The sequence below is a fragment of the Strix aluco genome, chromosome 19 (assembly GCF_031877795.1).
Source record: "Strix aluco isolate bStrAlu1 chromosome 19, bStrAlu1.hap1, whole genome shotgun sequence".
In the NCBI taxonomy this organism is placed as follows: Eukaryota; Metazoa; Chordata; class Aves; order Strigiformes; family Strigidae; genus Strix; species Strix aluco.
The window spans coordinates 7549394-7572416 of record NC_133949.1 but is presented as its reverse complement, the minus strand read 5'-3'; the positions used below and the strand labels follow the sequence as shown (position 1 = coordinate 7572416).

The window sequence follows — 23023 nt, the reverse complement described above, 5'->3', positions numbered from 1 at the left end:
ATGGCTTGCATTGGTGCTGTGCATCCGTACTAGTAATTTGTACTAGGTTAACTATACCTGTGTGATCTCATCGGTCTGTGTGTCCCTGATCTGAAAGAAGCATGTCTTCAGCTTGTTTTATGACCCTTACAAGCTACTCCACATTCAAATGCAAATACTTAATAACCGAAGCTTAAGGATCATATGATTCTTTAGAGAGTAAATCTGGTGGTTCGGAGTTGTACACATATTTGGCAGATTATGGGTTTATCACTGACAGCTAATCTTTTAGAGAACTGTGGCTTAATTCCTTTTGTTAACTAATTAAAAAAAAGAGAAAGAAGTTAAAGCTGTAATTAGACCTATTAAAACATGTATTACTCACTCAATGGCCTATACAACTAGGATAAATGTGTAATTAGGAGGTTTGTCCAAACATGATTAAAGATAGTCACATGTTCTAGGCCATCAAACATTTATGTGTGCAAGAGGATGAGAGTAAAGTCAGTATGAAAATGTGAGTATAAACCATGTCATACTTTGCAGAAAAGATATATGTCATATTATAAATACTCAAATCATGAAAGCTTCTTTTAGATGAAAGCTTTTTTTAGATGAAAATTGTGGAAGGATTGTGTCATGCCTATAGGTTCTAGTGGGACAGTGTCATTGGCAACAGCAGTCAGACCAAGTCCATCTGACCCCATGATCTATTGCTGCTGTTACCTACAGTTTGCTGATAGTTTAAGAAATTTAGAAATTAGTAGGTTGTGCATTCCTGTTAGTGATTGGTGCATTCCCTGAGGCATAAGGATTTGTATCCCTTCCAAAACTCATATCTAAGTTGGTGGATTTGGTTTCTTCTTTGTTTGGGTTTGTTAATCTTCAAATTACAAAGTAGTAAAGTCTTCAGCTTTAGAACTAGGGCATATTTTTCCTTCCATAGAGTTAAGAGATGGGGAGAAGAGAGCAGGTCCATTGACTTACCTACCTCACATGCACTTGTATGAGTGCTTTCTCTGTGTGCTACTTTCTGGTGATGGCCCCTTTGAAGGGAAATTCCCAGGAAGACTGTGCCAGTGCTGGGTCTCTGTCAGCCACAATTCTTTCCATATGTTGATGGTTTATTGTATACTGGAATCTTCCCTGGCTGGCGTCTCATCAGCCCTTTTGTGGCACATACGAGTTGGAGGAAGGAGCTTGGAGCACCTTTGCATCCTAAATTGCCCCCAGGGCTCATGGCAGTCGCATTGTGTGGTTCAGGTTCTCCAGTCCACATCCAACCAGCACCAGCAGCTCTGCTGCGGCATGGCCATGACTGCGATAGTGTCTGGAGCAGGTTGGGCTGAAGCACAGGCAGGGAGGGGGATTTCTGCCATACATTTGAAGAAAACCATTGCATCTCTACAAAACAGATCTTGGCAGCTCTCATGGAGGTGCAGACTGCTAAACAAAATTAAAGACATAAATAGTTTGCTGTAATAGCTCCTCGTTTCAAAAAACTTAGTTGCAAGCACTGACCCAGAGAAAAAGACACTGAAGTCTTGAGCTTGCTGGGCTTAACCTGTGGAAAAGGAACAAGCTCAGGTGCTGAGAGCTGACTCGGATGGTTTTAATTTTCCTGTCAGAGTGAGAACTATTTACACAGATGAACAAATTACAGAAGAGCTCTAAAGTAATGTAGAAAGGAATAAGCTTCTTTAGTATATATCAATATCTGCTTGGGGAACAGTGAAATTCAGTTAAAAGTCTCAACTGCCTGTACTGCTTTTAAGTGCAGATAATGTAGAGAAGAATTTGGCTGGTGTCAGCCCTTTTCATCTCACTAAACTGCTGAGAATCCTGGGGCAGGACAAAGAGGAAAAAGCACTTGGGGCAAAAATCTATTGCAAAGGAGATGGTAGAAGTGTCCTGCTGCAGCGGTGGGGAACAGTGCTTCCTCTTTGTGGGTAATATCTGACTTTCCCATTTGCTTATGTTCGTTGTCATGTATGCATACGCTCAGAGAGAGGGGTGTGCGTATGGGTGTATGTGTATATAAATGCACATACAAAAAATAGCAGTTGCCTGTATTGCACGCATAGTGGTTTTGGGACCGGTTTCTAAGTGTTTCATGGCATGTCTGTGGTCCAAATGAGCAGCAGCATAAGAATTTTGGAGTTGTTTTGTTGTCTGGATTTTTTTTCTTCCCCTACGAAAAAAGAAAAGAGTAGGCCTTTCTCAGAAAGGACCACCTTTTGTCTCAGAGAGCTACCCAGCTGTCCCTGTTCAGAAATGACAAAAACATAAGTTTTGACTGACTGATTAGAGATGGAAGAATGGGGGTTCTAGCTTATTGTAACAAATTACTACATCATTTTATTGTATAGGTTCCAATAGAATGCATGCTAGCCAGAGATCCAGAAGAGATCTTACAGCAGGATAAGAAGAGGCATTAGCTCTTTAATCCTAGATATAGAGCTATAAATCCAGGCACAACATACAACTGATTATTTATAATTACCTATTATTGTTTTAGACTTTTGTATGTTTTGTCTAGATGTTACACCTAAATAGCTACATTGTCCATAGTCTTAAATATATCATCTCATCAGTCATCTCTTTATGTAGATTATGCTTTTATAAGACTGCTTTTATTGCCAACTGAAATCAGAATCTCATGACTTAAATATGGATACCACTGATTCAGAGAACAGTTTAAATATTAAACAGATATTTGGAGTGTGTAAGCATGGGACAAGCCAGGGAGGAGGATTCAAGGAAGAACTGGAGGAGAAGAATGAACGTATTACTTGTTGCAGATGATTTCATTGTATTGGGACTCTGATTCAATTATATTGGTGGAACTAAGTCACTCTTTACCACAATAAAAAACTGTACCGTTTTCCTGCTTTACGCAAGGACTGTAAGAGGAACCTTATAACAGCATTCTTTGGAGGAAATTCCTGCCCAGTGCATTCACCGAGAGTGATACTGGCTGGTGAGCACAAACTTGTGTCATTTTTGTGTAGGTATTTCAAATCTGAGGAACATCCAGTGCTCTGGTGCCCCCAACAAAATAGGTACATGGACCTGCTCAAGCAGGTCCAGAGGAGTCCACGAGGATGATCAGGGGCTGGAGCACCTCCCCTGTAGGAACAGACTGAGAGAGTTGGGGGGGTTCAGCTGGAGAAGAGAAGGCTCTGGGGAGACCTTAGAGGGGCTTCCCAGGACTTAAAGGGGCTACAGGAAAGGGGGGAGGGACTCTTGATCAGGAGGTGTAGGGATAGGACAAGGGGTAATGGTTTTAAACTGACAGAGGGCAGATTTAGATGAGATCTAAGGAAGAAATTCTTCCCTGTGAGGGTGATGAGGCCCTGGCACAGGTTGCCCAGAGAAGCTGTGGCTGCCCCCTCCCTGGAAGGGTTCAAGGCCAGGTTGGATGGAGCTTTGGGCAGCCTGGGCTAGTGGAAGGTGTCCCTGCCCGTGGCAGGGGGGTGGGACTGGATGATCTTTAAGGTCCCTTCCAACACAAACCATTCTGTGATTCTGTGATTTACAAACTTGTCGTTCTACATGTGTAACTAGCACTATCTGCGTACTCATTCTGGGTCTGGCAGATGACTATTTTGCCAGTCACCCTCTCTGTGATCCAGATCTGAACCTCTTAAGAAACAAAAATCATCTTCCAGTTCCCCCGCTTTCTAATTCTGCATGACTAAGTCATTCAGCATGTAATGAATACTGTTGCTCATTCCAAATACATTGGTTACCTGTGCACCCATCATTGTCAGCATATTTCTGCCGTGGAGTGGTTTAGCATTGGGTAATTTGCATAAATTAAATCGCTTGAGTCACAGTATTGCCCTTTCTGCATACACCCACATGTCTGTTATGTATGTGCAGTTTATGGGAGATATATGAATGATAGCAGCACTGCAAACTCCCTGCCAGCAAACAAGGAACTTGTATACACTCAGAAGGTAGGTATTAATGCAGAATTTACATCAAAATAAGAGGAAGTGAAGAATGTGCAAAAGTATTTGTTTTGTGTGACTATAGGAATCCTCAAGAAATTCTTATCAACCAGGGGATTACAATGAAGAAAACAATGAGAACATGTCAGTGGTAGATTTTTGTCTGTTGATGGATATATTTATGACCGAGGCACGTGGCTTGATGTCTGCGTGGCATTTTCCATGTTTGTGAATGAGAGCCCTGTACTCTGGCTTAGCTTTGCTGTAGGGCACAAAGTCAGTCACTTCCCTGCAACTCAACTTTTTCCCTCATCACTCATTGTAATCGCTCATTGTTCTCAAAGCACTTTCATATTTACCATAATCCCTGCTGTTTTCCACACAAATGAATAATAACAGTAAATAGAGGATTTGTAGAAGTCACATTTGTAGAAATAGATTTCCTTGTGCTTACACTTTTCTGCAATTGCCTGTTTCATTTCTGTACCTGCAGTTACTCCTGGGTGTAGCTCAAGCTGCCTGGATGTTTGAGAACTTGGTTGTGCTCATCTATCAGGTATTTAGGCATCAAAATATTGTGCCTTATGCCTTCACACAGCAGCACCCAGAAAACTGCAAGTGTAGTGAAAGAGGTCGACTTGAAAATCAGGTCCTTGCAGTTTATGAAAGCATTGGCTAAAACAGGGAAACGGGCCATGGAGAAGATTCTGTTAGGCGAACGATTCCTTTTCGTCCCTTTTTAGGCTGTGTTGTGCTGAACGTGAAGTCCTTCTCCTCATTCTGTTGGATGGCCCCTTATTCAGAAAGGCGTGTAATTCTCTGAGCAGCCTCATGCCTTTCGCAGCCTGTGCCGTGGCCTGGTTTGGCTCTGAATCGTCCACCTGGGGCTCCTCCTTACTGTGCACACCGATGTCCCTGTGGTGCACAGTAAAGCTTGTCTTACCTCTTTGTAACTGCGTGCATCTCAGCCCAGATTGTAACCTGAGGTTTTTCAGAACGCTTCAGTGTTGGCTTACTTTGCCTTCCTGCTATGAGGGGGAGATTGATGCTTTTTTTCAAAAGAAGTGGAGTGAGATAGGTGCTTAGCACCTTTGAAAAACTTCCCTTATTCCATGGCCTCTAATGAAGGAAAAAAAAAAAAAAATAGAGTTTGGGGGATTGCATGTTCAACTCTGTCACAGCTTTGAAGAGCCTTTAGGACTTCACCAGTCTTAACCTGTCCCTTGGCATGCTGGGGAGGTTCAGATTGTGCTCGGCAGGTATTGCTTTTTCTGGATCCCAGAGCAGGATTTGTTACAGTCACTTGCCTCCCCAAACCTTCCTCTGTCAGTGCGCTGATGCTGGCTTAACAAGAGTGAGCTGCATCCTCAGAATAAACTGAGGGTCTTCTGCCTGTATTAGAATATCTTCTTGAGTGTCATTGAGTGAACATGTATTATTACTTTTCCTTCATGCCTATAAATCTTCACAAAAACTATAGTCCCTTTCCTCCCAGCAAGAGAGTCTGAGTTTTTAAATGAAATGAGTCTGAGGTTTTAAAAAGTAAACGTATACAAGGGGATCACATTCCAGTCACAGGGGTTTATATTTCCCTATTTGCGCAGATTTCACTGTTGTGCATCCTGAATTAAAAAAGACAAGGGGAGACCTGCTAACGTGTTTTATTTCTTTTCTTAGTACTTCTGGCTCCTTGTGCTCTCACGAGGTTTGGTTGGCATCGGTGAAGCAAGTTACTCCACTATTGCACCAACTATCATAGGAGACCTTTTCACCAAAAACACAAGGACCCTTATGCTGTCTGTTTTCTACTTTGCAATTCCTCTTGGCAGGTAAGTGATGTAATGCTTCTTTTGTCTGGTTTGGGCTTTTCTCTTAAAGTAAGCTCACACAGATCTTAGGCTGCTAATGATCGTAGTTCTTCTGTCTTTGGCTGGAATGGTTTAAACAGGAAAATATTGTGAGCAGTGACTAATTAGTTGCAGGAATTAGATCCTTTTTCTAGCCCTGTTACTGGTTCATGTGTGACTTCTGGGAATTAGTGGGAAGGAATTTTTTTTTACAGTAAGGGGGTGGAAATGGAATCAAAATATTTTAGCTGACTTTTTTTTTTTAGCATTATTAAATTAAACTATCATTTTGGATAATGTTATATAGGTTCTCTGAGTTGTTGCTTCAATTCACATGAGGTCTATGCCTTCTTTAGGCCATGTCTTCCAGGTTACTGTGAAATCAAGTTCTCTTAAGACACTGGGCTGAGTTTTCAAAAGTGAGCAAGTGGGTACCTGCTTCTACGTGACAGTCCTCCTAAATATCAGAGGTTGCAAGAGGAGTATGCTATGTAACATACACAATTTGAAATGTTGACTTTAAAAATATTTTTAGTTTAAGCTCAAATTCTGCCCAACCTTGAATTTGGCCAATCTGACTGAGTTTGGAAAATGCAGCTATGCCAGTCTTAGGTGACTTGGTAGCTGCAATAGCAATGGCCAGTCCATTTTAGTGCTATGGCCACTGAAACAGCAGTTAGGAGAAATTGTGAAGTCTGATGTAGACAGTAAGGCTGAAAAGAGAAACTGTAATGATTGTTCCCACTGTGTCTCAATGCTGAGCAGTGGAGGACAGCCAAGCCCAGAGATGCCTGATGAAAGCAAGAAGCAGATTCAGATTTGGGGTAGTTATTTCCTCTGGCACTTTCTTTCAGTTGAGTTCCCTTATCAGCCCAATGCAGTATCTGATTGTTGGGACAGGAGGGAATCTGTGTTGTGTTTTTTTTTTTCATTTTTACTTTTTAAAAATAATGGCTGACCCTCTATTGTGAGGTTGTAGGCAGGGTGGGTTCGCATAGTTTACATACCAATTCCCAGAGCTGGGCAACATCCTGTGCAAAAGTGGCATCATGGGTTCATTTCCAGCGTGGAAAACATGAAAACAGCAGTTTAATTCCCCCCAACTCAGGGAAAAACTTCTGGTTCAGGGTGGTGCATTTTATGAGTTAGAGCACTCATCCCTGAGATAAAACTCACAAACATCCCTTTGCTCTTGAGGAAAGAGAGATATACAAGTGGTGAAAATAATATTTTCCCAAGAGGGCTGAGGATGCCAAGTATTTACACAGAGAATTCAGTGCACTATGGCTAGCAAGAAATGACAAATATTCATCCTGTTGAGCCTGATTCTTGGACTAAATTATCTCAATATCCAACAGAGGTGTGGATCCATGGTTTGATTTTGGGGCCTGTCTGTGTAAAAAGCCCTTGGGGTGATTTTAGATGGCAACCTCCAGATGTCCAGATGGCAGACTGTTCAGTAAAGCCATGTGATGGCTGAGAGCTGCCCCACAGCAGCCCTGGCAACTTCTAGCCAAGGCAATCTCAGCAACAAATGCAGCAGTTTTGAAAAAAAAGATATTCACATCCATCCACTTCATTTTGAGAGAAGCATGGCTATGGTCACCTTTATTTAGCCTCTTTGTGAGCCACCTTTTGTTACCTCAGTGTAGTTCTTAGCATGTGGCTGAAGGTCCTGTTGCTCCTTTATCTTCAGAGGAGGTTTCCAGTCTTCAGGTCTGATGTTTCTCACATCAGACTGTCTTGCATATTCTTCTTGTTTTTTCTTACAAGCTTATGGAAAATGATCTCTTCATGGGTAATTAGAACTAAGTGCTATTAAATGACAAGAAAAAAAAATTAATGATGGAATATAGTGTGTCCTTGAAGGGCACTTCTTAACTGAGAGCTTGAACATAAAATTATTAAGTACTGATACTAGTGCACAGAAAGGCCTGATGTAGAAATTAAATTGGGAAATAAATTCTTTTTGAGGCTTTGTTTCCATCCACTGTAGATTGAAAGGTCAGCTCTAAACTCGAGATCAATGTCCAAATTTCCATCAGGTTTGCGCATTTTTAGATCAACAGCGCTGGGAAGAGTTACATATTAGCCACCATCCGCTTCACCCCCCATGTTTCTTCCTGCAGAAGAGAGCCCAAGACACACAATCAATTGTGCCTCTTTCTATCTTTATTTAAGAAGATCTGTGACTGTGGTACTCTGTTAAAGATCTGACTGACTCTCATCCATGTATTTCTTGCAGTGGCTTGGGATACATCACTGGCTCAAGTGTGAAGCAGGTTGCTGGAGACTGGCACTGGGCGTTGCGGGTAAGCCAATCTTAATAACATCTTAATAATCATTGCGTCTGTTTATCAGTTCTATCACACAATTCCTGAACCTGTTATTATATATAGAAGATAAAGGATTGGAAATTACATCTATGGATAGTAAGTGCATAGCAGATACATTCTCTAAGTGGGGAAGGTATGTGGTTTTGGCTCATTGTACTTGGTTTTTTTCCTGGCCTGGGAGCTAGAATTTTCCAATCACTTTATTATCGGTCAACCATGATTTCTTGATGGGGATGGGAAGACGATGCATTGGCCTTAAATCAACTCCACAGTCTTTCAGTCCCCTGCTGTCAAGAAACTCCGAGAATGACTTCCTGCTTTGAGGAAAAAACACTTTGTTCCAGTTTCCGCTTGTTTTTCTGCCCTGAGACAGTCGGTTTCCTTCTATTTTAACCTCTAGGGACCTTGATAAATGTGTTGAAAAGATAATACACTGCAATCGCATACGCACAAACAGATCCTGCACACAAAGATGTCTTGAAAGAGCTGAGAGGAAGTGGCCCAGCAGAACTGTTTTCTGACCTTTGGCAGTCTGGGTGGCATGAGCCCCCATGAGGTGCATTCTCTGGCTCTGGCACTTCATGAAGAAAATGAATCTCATGAAGCTCAGGCCATCCACATTTATAACAGCAGGTGATGAAATACATGGGTTCCCATCTCAAGCAAATGTGCCCTTCTGTTGCACAAGCCATTCCCTCCCTGCCCAGCAAGGGTAAGCAAAGCCAGGAAAATCACCGTGAACAGTTCATCTGCAGCTAAGAGAGTGGAGAGTAGGTTTCAGCTGTGCACCTGAAATGAAAAGTTTCTTAGCCTACAGCTTCACACCAAGAGGATGGCTACCTTATTCAGTAGCAGAAATACTTTAAGGGTAAAAGTAACTTTTGAGTAGAGGCCAGCACAAGGAATAAGTAACCCCAAAGTCCCTCCTCCTGGTCAGTGGGTGTTAATGAGGTTGATACATTGGAGCACTCTTGTGCTTCTGTCTGTAAAACTCAAATGATTAATTTGTGCAAAGAAATCCTCATTAGCATCTTTTTCTTCAGATGAACTCTCCACAGTTATCCTGAGAAATCCAGGCTATCTGAAAGACAATATTGCAATATTGTGGGGAATCTGACAAGCTGCACGCTTCTGTGATGGTTGCTTTAGACAGTTTTTCTTGTTTATTGTAGTCAAACAGCACATGTTGAAAGCTTCCAGGCATCAGTGTAAAGCAGCCTCCATCCCCGTGGCAATTACTGTGCTCTTACAAAATGTGAAAGATTCCCCTAGGTGATGCTTCCCTCTGTGTTCTCCTGTGGTCTCCAAATCCAGGAGAGGTCAAGAATAATCTGTACTTCAGTGAGCTGAAGAAGACAGAAGGGCACATTGGCAAGTGCAGCTTTGTCTCCGGATTTAGCAGTAACGTCTGTGTTTTACTGGAGCATTACTGAGTCTCAATGGATACTGTCCTGTTGGGGGATTAAGTCTTTTGATAAAAATCAAGGAGACTTTAAATTATATGGCCCTAGAAAATCCCAGAATTTCTGGGGGTTTTTTAACCAGTGCTGTGTCTTGTCCTCAACTGTATTAAGGATACTGTATCAGGCTTCATTTATCCGTGGATGAGGGATTTTCCTGACTTTCCAGTTCTGAAATATTTTTGTCTTCCCTTCCCTAGAAGAATTCTGGGTTTGTCATCTTTGCGTGTGAAACACTGCTCTCTGTTGAAAGGCCATTCTCAGGTTATTATTGGAAACATATTTTTTTTGGAACAGGAATTTATTTTTAAAATAGCATGTACAGAATAGATGATAGTTTGGTGAAAATCTGTGTTCCTATTTTCCTAACAGAGCTATTTTCCATTCTGACAATGATGGAATTTCAGTGTCAAAACAAGAATCACATTTGGAGCTTGCAAAACACTGTGGGATCTCTGTATTTTTGTGTAGTGATTGGGAGAAAGGGTTGGAAACTGGGAAACCTAACCCTTGAATGTGTTGTTTCCTATCTTCCAGCCTGAATTTTCAGTGTTTCTTGGTTTGCTGTACACTGAGGTAATCCGAGGAAGCTGCCTGAATATGGGAAGCCGTTGTGGGTTAGCTGGAAGAGGGATGCATGTCAAGCAAGGATTTTCAAAGCCAGCATGCTCCCTACATCCAGAAATATTTCACCTGGCCTCATTGCCTTTAAAAGATTTCTGCACTCTCCCAGAAACTAGTTGGTCTCTTAGGCCAACTGGGAGTAGGTTTCCAAAGAGTTAAACATCACTGAAGAACCGTATTTAGATGAATCTTGGTACTTTAATAACACAAAGAAATGGACTGCCTTAATCAGAGTACTCTCAAAGCTACATGCTTCCAGAGTGAGATAAGAGAGTCCAGGGAATGTCAGGGAGGAAGGAAAGGAGCAGATGCCTCAGTGTGCTTACAGATTCTGGCTAGCTGTAAAGAATCGAGTCGCTGAAACAAAACTAATGTAATCTGCTTGTTATTGACTACTCAGAGCAAACCCTGCTGACTCCTGTGCTAATTCCCTATTCCCTTCTTGCAGGTGTCTCCACTCCTGGGAATGATAACAGGGACACTCATCTTGATATTTGTACCTGCTGCTAAAAGAGGAAATGTTGAACAACTTGGGGGACAGCTGAAGGCTCGGACCTCGTGGCTAAGAGACATGAAAGCACTGATTAGAAAGTAAGAGCACTAATAAAAATCATGCTTTGCCTCTAGTGCTTAACTGGAACGTGCAATGGCCTGTACCTCTTAGCACTGTGAAACTGGAAAGCAACAACAGGCAGGGAGTTGCCAGGAGCTTAGTCTGTGGAGCTAGGAGAGAAAATCGCAGCTACATTTTCATGAGGTATCGACAATGACAGTGATGGATTCCAACTTTTGCTCTAACCTTTCCAAGATTGAGATCTAAGAGGGAGTCTGCTTTGTTTGGCTTATACTTCAGACAAATCAAGGCTTTTGAAGTGTAGAAATTGCTGTGTTCCTGTATTAATTGTTGTGCACTGTTGTTCAGATGCTTAGATCCTTTTTCTTCCTTGAAAGAGCTGATCTGCTGAGGGGAAGAAGAGAGTTAAACACCAGAGCAATATAAGAGGAGAAAATACACAAAAGCTTACACTACATGGCAAATTTAAATATATATGTTTATACAACGACATACGACTGAATGCATGAGCACTGAATGTGCTTGGGTGCTTGTATATGTGCATAAAAGATCACATGCTCATGAGTGTTTAAGCAGCTGTACTTGCTTTCAGAAATCTTGCCTATGAATGTGTAAATCTTGCACTTGTGAATTCAGCGTTACATCAGAGTTCTGATGGAAAACTTGTGTCCATCATCCTTAGAACTGCTGGCTAGAATGCCTTGTTGGTATTGTCATCCAGTATGAAAGGACTATGAAAAGTGATGATGGTTAATTTATCACTATTTCTTTATTACTTATTTTGGTAGCTTATTCAAGTAGTAGTAATATGGTGGCATGGATGGCGAGGGAGAAGTGAAACTGCTCATCCAGGTAAACAGGTGATATTACAGTGAAAGGCCTGTAATTCACACGTGATGTCTTAGTGACTAAGTACTGATTGTCTCCTGAAACAGTCCCATGAGAAATGGTCTCTGTGAAGCACCTCTGAAGAGTTAAGTACATTATTATCAATAGAGCGTCACATATGAAGAAATATTCCATGTCTCTTATCCTCCATTGCTCTGTACCTTGTATTGTTTCTGCCCCTTGGCAAAGGGAGGTGGCTAGTATGGGGGAACACTTGTGTTTTGTCACTGAAGCACTGGCTTCTGTCCTGGGGCTCCTGCTTTTTCACTCTTCCCACTAAACCTTCTCTTGTTTTTGCCTCTTGCATCTCCACAGCCGCAGCTACGTGTTCTCATCGTTGGCCACCTCGGCTGTCTCCTTTGCCACAGGGGCGCTTGGCATGTGGATCCCTCTCTACCTTCACAGAGCACAGGTCGTGCAGAAGACAGCAGAGACCTGCAGCTCACAGCCCTGCAGCACCAAAGATAGGTGAGATTCATACTCCTCTGCTTTAAAGAGGGGGGGAAAAGGGGGTGGGGGCTTCTTTGCCAGAGGAAACAGGCAGGTCCCACAGAGTCAAGTTACTAGAATGTCTGTAATTTCCTCTAGGTCTTCGCAACAATGATAGGAAATGCTGGGATTGTAAACTAGGTTTTATTTCTCTTCTTCATTGCATGAAGTCAAACCAAGGGAGAAGCAGTTACCTCAGCGCTGTCTTAGTTCCCAGGCTATGGTGCAGAAGTAGAAAAGAGACTTTTGTCTTTGACTTAGAGGATGTTTGAAGAGCTGAGAATTTGGTTTCTTAAGACCCATACTTAATAGCAGCAGAATAAGGTGGTAGGTTGGGTAGCCACAGTGGTGGCTGTAAGTCAGAGGTTGGACTGTTTTTCCCTAAAGGCTGCAGAGACTAGTCCTGAATACTTTTGTTTCTATGTGAGGGAGGGTTTCACTGTGTTTCATTGCTCTGTATGCTACTGTGTTTGCTGAGTTTTGCTCTAGAATGGTGCAGAGATCTGGGACACTTCGGTCTGGGGTGCTTCATGTTATACAGTGGTTTGGTTTTTCAGTCCTGGTTATGTAACATCACTTACAGCACGTAAGCTATGAAAAGTAATTCATTGTTTTGTGCTTTACCATGATGGCACAAAACATAAAATGCTAAAAAAGCATTTCTCCAGGTGAGTAAAAGATATGAAAAACTGCCTTTTGTTAGCTCTTTTGTTTTTTAGCTTGTGAGGGAAAAATAACGTTAGGAAAACCTTCTTGCTCTAGCTGACACAATCCCATCTGAAGTAAACTACTTAGTGGTTTGGAGTTCCATCAACCAGAGCACCCAGCGGGCAGTCCCAGTCTATTCTGTGAAAATGCAGTGCGTAGAAAATACAGCTCCAGTCTGACTGCCCATCTGCTGTTTACAAAGAGAAGTTTTCCACTCCTTGATGACATGTATGTTTTGAGCTGCCCTGGAGCCACTGTAACGTAGTTGCCAAAGACTCTGTAATCCAAGTCCTGCACATACAATACAGAGAATCCTTGACAGCTCCTGGCTCTTTAAATTTAAATTAACACATTTCAAATGTGTACCCTAACAGCAGAAGAAGGCTTCTTTGAAGTGGTCTGAAAGGAGTTAGAAAGTCAAAGTATGTTGAAAGTCACTGCTATTTACGGTCTTGTTAGGTTTCCTGGTTCCTGTGCTATCCATGATTTCACCTTACATGATCAATGTGCAGGTTATTACTTAGTTTTGTGCATACAGAATTAGCTGTACAATGCACTTTACAGGAAGCTGAGTTCCACACAGAGAAGCAGTCTGTGGGCCCCTTGCACCTCTTTGCATGTTGATCAATGCCTGTGTACAAGGCTGAATTACATATGCTGTGTTTTTCTTAATTGCAGGGCAAGAGTGCAAAAATCACAAGCACTCATCAGGGGAGCGCATTTGTTTTATTTTAAATTTAAAAAGCCAAGGTGCAGATTTCCATTAGTTGTTTTACCCTAATAATTTGTTCAAAGACCATGCCCATTTTTGGGAAAACCAAAAAAAACCCCAAACCTGTCTTTTTTTTTTTCTTTTTTTTTTTTATAGCTTGATCTTCGGAGCAATCACATGCTTCACTGGTTTCCTGGGTGTAATCACAGGGGCAGGGGCAACCAAATGGTGCCGGTTAAAAACCCAGCGAGCTGATCCTCTTGTCTGTGCTGTTGGCATGCTAGGATCAGCCATCTTCATCTGTCTGATCTTCGTTGCTGCCAAGAGCAGCATTGTGGGAGCCTATGTAAGTATAATCCTTTGCATATGCCAGTCTCGCTTGTACTTTCTCATCCAAACTCCTTAGAAGAGTGCGTGCATTGTCCCCTGCAGGAAGCCTGAGATGTCAGTCTTGCTTTTCCCCTTCTGAATGCCCTTCATTTTGCCCTTTGGTGTTTTGGCACTATCTAGATGGGCCTGGAGGGAAAATGACATCTCAGCTGCTTATCCCCACTTACTGTCATCAGAATTCAGAGCTGGTGACTTAGCGCATGCATGGAAGCCCACAGTTCCCTGCCTTTGGGTTGTTCTGTCTATACCTCTCTCCATACCTCTGTTGCTCTTGCCTAATGTTTTGGTACAGGAGAATTGACCGCTTCCCTTGCAGTAAGGGTGTTGTAGCTGCAGTGGTACCAAATTATAATTGCAGTATAATTTGTCTGTGGGCATGCTTTTGGCTACCTATAAGTACCATTAATTTCCATAACTAGGTAGCTTGCTGCAGACCAATATTAACTACTATGTAATTTCAATTTGTTGTTATCTGTGTTACTATAGCATCTGAAAGTCTGAGCCCAGGAACCCACAGTACTTGATGCTGCAGACTGCTGATTAAAATATGGCCCCTCCCTGAGTGTTTATAATCAAAGTATAGAAAAAGATAGATCCAGACAAATAGACTGAGGGAAAAAGGAAAAACTCAAGTATAATAATCCAGCTTCAGGCTAGAATCTTGCTTTCAGTAGAGAGTAGAAATCCAGGTCCCAGGTTCACTTTCAACGTAATAGAGAGAAGCCTGGGACCTGAGAGAAGTTTTTGAAGGGAAAACATGAGATGGTTGGAGTAGTGGGATAATTTCTGAAAGCCCACCCTTGGCTTCCACGGAGCAGTGCACACCACCCAGCAAGGAGAATCCATTTACAATTTACCAACCAACCAACCTACTGTGGTCCCTTGCTTCTCTATATTTCTAGCAGTAGCCTAGCCGTGGATATTTTCATCATTAAACACAGAAGAAGGAATGCAACTTTGACAACATTAAGACAGAACCAAGAATGCCTACTCTGGCTCTTTAGAAAGTGTGAGAAGAGATTCAGTCCTCTGGTTTGTGGCATGGTCTAGAATCAACCTTTGATTCAGCAGAAAAACGATCACCTCAGACAACCTATAAGAGGGTGTCACTGGTTGATGAAGCATTAACCCTCCTCTGAGTGATCTGTCACACCCCTCTACGTGCCCCTCCCCTCCACCTCTTTGTGCAGCCAGACCTGTGATTTTCTCCTTTCTCAGACCCGATGACAGACATATTCATTTGTGGTGTTTAGTCTCTTTATGGAGAAAGTTCTCCCTTTCTAAGCTTGAAATACCGTTTTCAAAAATTTTGCAACAAAAGGTGGTTATTGGTCTCATTTTCATCTTTTTTTTCTTATTTTTTTTTAATAGCTATGTGATTATTTTGCATTGTGTAAATATATATAGATGGTATTATTTAACCAGTCTTAGAAGCAATTTATTTTATTATGCATGAGCAGTAAATCTAATAAAGAGTCAATGATTTGCAAAGGAAGTTATATCTGCATACGGAGGGGGTATGAGAAATATAAGCGTATTTGCTGATGCTGTTAGGCTGAAGCATACATTTGTTGTGGGTAACAACACTGCCTCTCTGTAGCCCTAAATATGCTCTCTCTGCTGCTGGAAACCTGATGCATAGAAAGCAGATCATGAGTCTAGTTAATGTGTCAATTGGGGAATCAGAGATTCAGAGATCTGAACTCTCTTTATAGATTCTACATGTGACAGTGGGCTAGTTATTTAACTTTGTTTTGCCTCTGCAAGAATGAGAATTCTTAACTTACAAAGGGTCAGGGTAGCTTAGATCATTAATGACCTAGCGTTAGATGATCTGTGGACAAGACATCCACTATAAATGAATATAAACAGAAAACAATGACACACCACCTGTTGCTGTTGCCGTTTAGTGTTACAGGTGCTAAACCCAACTGAGAGAACAGGTCTATGTTGGAGCTACCAATGTCTCATAACACAGGGTATTACCATGGTGGTGCTATATATCAGTTGAATTGACTTTTCAAGGCGAGTTTCAAACACAAGCCCTTGTATTTCCATGCCATTCAATGCTATTGCAATCTTGGAATAAAAGAGCATTCTATATCACTTAGCTGCCCAGACACTTGTATTTCTATCTTTTACTATCTTGCTTGGCTGTACAGTCCAGTCAGTTCTTATCCTGGTTTCCTTGCAGCATGTGGATTTGTGTGTTGTAGTCTAGCTCCTTAAAACAGAAATTTGCATATCTTTAAGTCCCACTCTTTCTGAAATATGTACTCTTTGAAATGTTGGTTTTCAAACCTCTCTCTTGAAACCCATTAACTGTATGGCGTCATTGTATCACACTGCTCAGACATTTCAACAGCAGATTTTACACTAGTTTAAATCTCCAAATGACTGGAGCGAAGTGCTTTGCTTTGCCTTCCTTTTCACACTGCTCCAAGTTCCTGTTGTACCTCAATTTCAACATCTATTTAAATTCCCCAAAGACGTGTTATGAGCTTGCAGAAACAGCAAATCCCAGAGTAAATCCTTGCCATAGAGCTTTTACAGCATCTCAGTCTTAACGCCAGGGACTTTCTGTTGACATGGTGTTGGTAACGTACCTACTTCTGAGGCATCAGTATGGCCCAACACTGAGATGGAGTTATACTTGCTTCAAATTCAAGAGTCCATGTGGGAGTCTTACCCATGATTTCAGAGAAATACAAGTAATGAAGATGTAGACAGATATGCACTTTGCAAATAGCCATGGAAGGAGTTTATAACCTGCTTAGATCTTGCTGTGAGAGCTGCTGGTGTGACCACACTGAAACCTACTAATCAGAATTTGCTACTGATCACATAAACAGAAAGACTTGAGGGGGATATAACTTCTGTCAGCTCATCACAACTGGACACCACATGGAGATGGTGAGATATTATACAACACAACTGGATTCGGAAGAGGATTTATGTGTAGAGCTGAAATCTCAGTGTAAAATGAGGCTTTGAAAAGTGTGTGAGGAGTCAAAACCGTGAGCATTTTGGGAGGTATTGATCTGTTCTGGAGGCTGCCCTATTTGCAGTAAGCATCCCTAGAGTCTCTCTCCAGCAGAAATGCCACATATCCTCATATGCCCTTTGCAGGGGAAGAACTCATTTTTATAAATCCCCATTAGCAGCTGAAGGACAGACTTTTTTTAATGTCAGTATCTTTTGTCCTACTTTTTGATCTTCCTCTTGTTCCTCTTTTCCTTTTACCAGTATCCACGTATTAAGCATGTGTTTCGTGGAAACGTGGTGGGTGAAAGACACATGCAGCAATTCAGAACTGGTGCGCTCTGAAATCTGTAGGATTTCAGTGATTTATTTATAGGACTTGTGCTGAATACCTGCAGAAGGGGGCAAGTTTTACTTGCTGTGTGTAACAATTCATATATGTGTTATGTGTCTGTAATTCATATAACCTTAAGGCAAGCAGTTGCCTGTTTGCAATACTGTATGAACAGGCAGGGCATGGCAATGCCATATTCAGAAGTGTGATTACATCTTTCCCAAGCTCAGTTTAATCTATCCAGCCACAGAACCACAGCAACAGCAGCCGCAGAGCTGTAGTAGGACAGATTTCAGAGCAGGTCCTGAGAGCCCACCTGGGGCTCTGGTATGCCCGTGCTGCATGACACATGGCTTCAACTCCTGTCAGCACCTTGATTCATTGGATCTGTGTTTCTTAGCTTGGCAGTTGTGATTTCCAGTGAGAGCCAAGTTCAAGGCAGACCAGTGGACAGTGGGAAAATGGAAAGAGGAGATTTCCTAGCTGACCAGCTGGGCCATAATGACTGGCTCCGACACCATCACAGAGGAAGCAGATCCAGTCACAGAAAGAGGGGATAGGGAGGGAGAACGTGTGGGAAACAAAGACAATTTTAGAAACAAATAGAGGAAGCTTTCTGTAGGTCAATGCGTAAGATTCACTAAATAAAGCAAACTATTTCTGGCAGTGACATGATGGTCTGAGGGGTTTAGGCAATCTCAACCGGTGTGTGGGAAAGAGAATTGCGATGGTCACATCATGCCATAGCTGCCAATCTTGCAGTTCCTCCTCCCGCCCCAACCTGCGCCTGGGCAGGCAGCAGGGACCGGGGCAGTGGCTGTGCCTGTCAGCCCGTCAAAGCTCACAGGAACGCCACAAAATGACACCCAGCTGAATGTTTCTTCAGAACAAGGTGTGCCGTGTATTTCTTGCTGGCTTTGTTTCATTAGTGAATTGTAGCCTATGCAACATAACAAAAACTGAAGGTATGGCAATTAAAATGGGGAATCTTCAATTGCCAGAATCCCAATCTCCATAGCTATTATCCCCAGCTACCTATAGGGATTCCAGGAGTAATGTTTTCTCTCTAGATGCCACAAAAAGAAATGGGTTAGCTGGGCAAAAAGCAACTTTCTGGAGGGAGATTAAAGGAGTTTTGCTTGCCTTCTTACTGGTGGGGAATGAGGGAGCTGATTTTTACAAGTCTGGTTATTTAAGTAGCATTTTGTCCGTGTGTTCTGTTCTTCATAATACACAAAAGAAGAGGAAAACGTGTGTGTGGAAGATTTTCTATCCTTGTTTTTTCATCCTCTTGAACCAACATTTCTTTGCTAAATTGTTACCATACAGTATAAAAGCAAAAGGTTCATAATTGAGATATGAGTAAAAAGCTTCTTGATGGAGGCAGTGTTCCTCCTGAAGCCGTGTCACCCTTGTTCCATTGGACTCAGTTTAATGATGAGGCCAGGTTAAATTTGTTTCTCCTCTTGATCATTTCCAGTTCTTCAACTGCTATAACTGATTGTAGAACCGCAGTGAACTGCACCAGACAACTGATTTGGGTTAAAAATAAGCAAAACAAGCCCTTCTTCCTCTATTTCCCCCCAACAAAGGATTCTTTGCTCCATCTCAGTTTCCTGCTCCGAATCCCTGCTTGGCCCTGTTGTACCAGCACAACTGGGAGTGCCAGAGATGAAAAGCATATGTGGTGGCTGTTCATGCCACGCCACCATAAAAAGCTCTCATCCAACTACATACACAGGGCTTTTAATGTATCTTGTTGACCTCCTCCACAGAGTCAAGAGTTATATTTCACCATAAGACACTGATGTTGCAAAAGCCATACTTAAGTCCTGTTTTGACTGTACATAGATATTACCAGTGTAATGCTTGAGATGTTGTAGTGCCTAGACCTATGTCCCGCTCAGAAAGGACAGCAATATGCTATTGGGGAAGGGAAGGGATCTTGCACATAGTGAGCAGAGAACCTCATTTGGTTTGCTACAGAACTTAACTCATAACTTGATTCCTAGTGATGAAAATGACTGTGTTTTGGGGAGTTGTAGCCTTCTTGCCTTTTCTAACTGGCTTTTTGGAACAGAATGATGCAAGTATGGAAGCCCAGGGCTGTCTCTTCTTGCTGGCTTCTCATGTTCTTCTGTAATCGAATGTGTCAGCCTTCTGTTTAGCTGCTCTGTAGATCATAAACAGTTTACTCTAACAAAGTTGCAGGCCAACCCCTAGAGCTCAGATAAAAGTCTATAGTTTTCTGATATCCGGGATAACAACAGTAACAAGGAGTGTATTCTGTAGGTCTGAGACAAATAAGCAGCAAAGGAAAGTTTGTGACAGGTTATTTTTCCTTTGAATGTCAAGTGAATAAATCTTCTTCTTTTTGTGTGTTTTGTTACAACAGATTTGCATTTTTATCGGAGAAACTCTTCTGTTTTCAAACTGGGCTATCACAGCAGACATACTAATGGTGAGTGTACTTTGGAACAGCATCTTTCTCTTCTGGTGGCCAGAGCAGTTTGTCAGCTTGCAAGAACAACCTGAAGTTCAATTTCTCCCAAATGCCTAGCCCCTACTTCAGCCTATTTTTTAATTTTTTTTTTTTTTTTTACTTGCTGAAAAGGGAAGCGGGATAGAAAGAGAGAAGGGAAGAAAGATTCTTCTCATGATTTGTTCTGAGCACCAGGGAGAGGAGATGTCCAGAAATGACACCACTACTGAATTCAAATAGTTTCCCCAAATTTTAAGTATTTGCACAAAACCCCACATGCAAAGAAATCAGCCAGCATTTCCTAATACTCAGCATATTAGTGGATTTTGTTATCAATAACTCAGCTTTGTTCTGCAATAGGAAATCCTTCCCTCCCTCCCTCCTCTGACCACAAAGGTAGCCATCTACCTCTTTCTTTGGCTTAACTCCAGCAAACCTACCATTCAACACATACACAATAGAAAACCACCTCTGGGAGAGGAGAGAGGAAAAGAAAGTATAAAGAATTTTTGGACTATGTCCATCTTGTCCGAGAGGAAACTGTCAGGGACTTTTCACCCCATGTCCTTAATGTTCCATTCTTTCTCCACTGTAGAGCTTTTTAAGTCTTTCAAATCAGCAGGCTGACCTCAGCAGATAGATTTTCATATGAAATAGTCTGAATGTTTGTTAGAGAGCCCTGCATGTTTTGTAGATGCTTCCATCAGAGACTTACAGAGCCTATCAAACAAACTGTATGTTGAAATCCCAGTGTCAGGAAGGTTACTTGTTGCTTATTGTATGGAAAAGAAAGAAACTAAAGCACAGAACCATTACAGGACTTGCCCGAGGTCTTTTGGCAGCTTGCTGACAGAACTAAAAATATAATCAGTCTGGCATCAATAGAAAACTCCCTTGACTTGTATTTGTTGCTTATGCAAACATCAATGAGAAAACAGTCTGGCTCAGTATTCCTAGATGTAAAGATAATAGTGTTGATATATTGATTCAGCAAAGAACTTCAAGCTTCTGCTTAAGTTCTGTTTATGATTTGAGTTCAAGGTTGTGTTCATATTTTTAAGGTATCTCTGTAGTTGCCATAACTGTGTTGTCTGATGAACTTTCAATCTTTAACTCATTTGTGGAGAGAATGTTTTGGGAGATGGAGTGGTTAATTCCCCTTCTCTCAGATGTGAATAAAGCACAGAGAAACAAAGGTGTTATCAGTGTACTTCAGTAGCATTACATAGCTTTTAATTACCGAGGTTCGCTCCTCCCACCAGTTTAGCTTTGGTGTGATGGAGCCCTGCATGGCCTGAACGTGTGGTTACTCCGTACTTATGTGAGTTTTGCAGCTTGTGGGGAGTTCAAGGCTGCCGTGGCCGTTCATGAAGTGGTACCTCAACACTTAGATGTGCGGTCTTCAGACAGCTGTGTTGAGGAATACATTATAATACAATACTTGTAATTGTCATTGCTGCCTCCTGCCAGAGCTTCCTGTTGCATCCTGCCTTTGGCTGTGGTGTTCCCAGGAGCACTCCCAACTCTGGTTAGAATTAGCTGACTGGCTTAAACAGCAGATCTTTTATATCCTCACTAGCGTTGGCTGAAACAGGTAAGGGCTTGGCCATGGAGCACATCTGCAGTCCTCCAGCAGTGAAATTGCAGCTGAGGTAGTCATCTCTGCTGCCAACACAGCACAGCTGGACGGAGGGTACCTGTCGGACATGTTCAAGGTCCTCCAGAAAATCTGTGCCAGAGAGAGAGCTGAAACCTGACCTACCTTGTCTCAAGCTAACCCCAAAAGGCATTTTTCAACCAACTACTTTGTTATATCAACTGTACTAAGGATGCTATCATTGTCCCATTTTAATTACTGAGATTTTTTGTGTTGATTTCAATGTGACTTCAGTATCCTGTAGCTTTTTAATGGCTTTTATAGGGTTTGCCATCTGTTTTACCAGCATCCTATAGTGAGTTGCATTTTGTAGGGATGCATTTGCAGTTATTTATGTTGCTTTAGTGCAAAAGAACTCTGTAAGAAATGATTGGAAATAATTGAAAATAATTTCTTAGTTCAAATTTCCAAAACATGGAAAAGAAACTAAAAGCATATTAAAAATTGAATTTTGGTAATTGATGCCAACTCTTAAGCTAGCTGTTCTCTTGTCTGTTTAGAAAAATGAACTGAGTGTCATATATAATGCCCAGCTTAATGCATTATCAGCATGAGTAGACCTATAAAAGTGCTATACAAATAAAAGTAAACATCCACTTAGATCAATGCAAGCCTGTAAACAGATGGTCTGAAGTGCATCCGTATTACACAGGGGGTTTGAGAGGATGTTTAGTCAGACGATAGGTGAGAGCCAGGGCTATAACCATGTTTGACAGACAGCTTTATAAGAAGTCCTAGCCAGAGAAAGGTGTGGATATGCTTTAGCGAGATGCACTTCAAATGTTTGGCAAATTAATTTCTACCGATTACTATTTATTTGGTGTAATCAGAAGTGTGTCTGTTCTTGCCTGAGGCTGGTAAGGAGTTTAAAAGCATTATTAGCGTAAGCTTAACACCACTTTCATCATATACATAAATAGTATCCTGTTTTCATGGGTAAAAAGCTGTCAATACTGGCTGAACACTGTTCCCACTGATTTCATTATGCCAGAAGTGAGGCTTTTTGGAAACTGCATCCCAGATGATTTACCATAGCTCTCCCAAGATTTACAGATCTTGTGATTGCTTAATAATCCTATCAGGCAAGTTGGTAAGCATCTTCAGAGATTTTGCAAGTTTAATTTCCTTGGCAAAGCAAGGATGTTTGCTTATTATCTTCAAATTTAATGGTTGGCTCTTCAGAACTTTGTGCTTCCATTGCATCGACTGTTCTTGCCAGTGTAACGGTCAGTGTGCAGCTCCTCAAAGTGTCTGCAGTAAAAGGTGCTGAGTGCTAGGTTTGATAAACTGTCAGCACTGCAGAATGTACTGCACTGCTTGAGATTTTAAAAGGCTGATATTTGTTCCAAATGCAAATTTGTACAAAACAGGCCTTATTCTCCCGAGCACAACTCTCCAGATCTCTTCCCAGGCACATGCTCAGACGGTGCTTAGGGAAGGGGGGGATGATTCTTATGGAGCATGCTAATTATGAAACAGAGTTTATCAGCCATCTTTGCAAATTGGCCTCAAAATTACCAGAACCCCAAAGAAGCATTAAAGCTGCCTTGTAACAGCAATAATGAATGAGCTTCAGTGCAGCGGGCAAGTGTGTAACATTCTGAG

General features: G+C 41.7%; 1 protein-coding gene across 2 annotated transcripts in view; it reads left to right on the top strand.

Moving 5' to 3' along the window:
• LOC141932146 (sphingosine-1-phosphate transporter SPNS2-like) overlaps window positions 1-23023 on the top strand; it is a 139566-nt gene that overhangs the window by 79097 nt on the left and 37446 nt on the right. The window contains exons 4-9 of one of the 2 annotated variants that reach the window (XM_074845283.1): window positions 5613-5764; window positions 8028-8094; window positions 10651-10793; window positions 11980-12132; window positions 13730-13919; window positions 19675-19740. In XM_074845283.1, coding sequence (XP_074701384.1) covers window positions 5613-5764; window positions 8028-8094; window positions 10651-10793; window positions 11980-12132; window positions 13730-13919; window positions 19675-19740 — 771 coding nt within the window. The remainder of the gene's footprint in view (window positions 1-5612; window positions 5765-8027; window positions 8095-10650; window positions 10794-11979; window positions 12133-13729; window positions 13920-19674; window positions 19741-23023) is intronic. The other variant, XM_074845285.1, reaches the window with a different exon arrangement.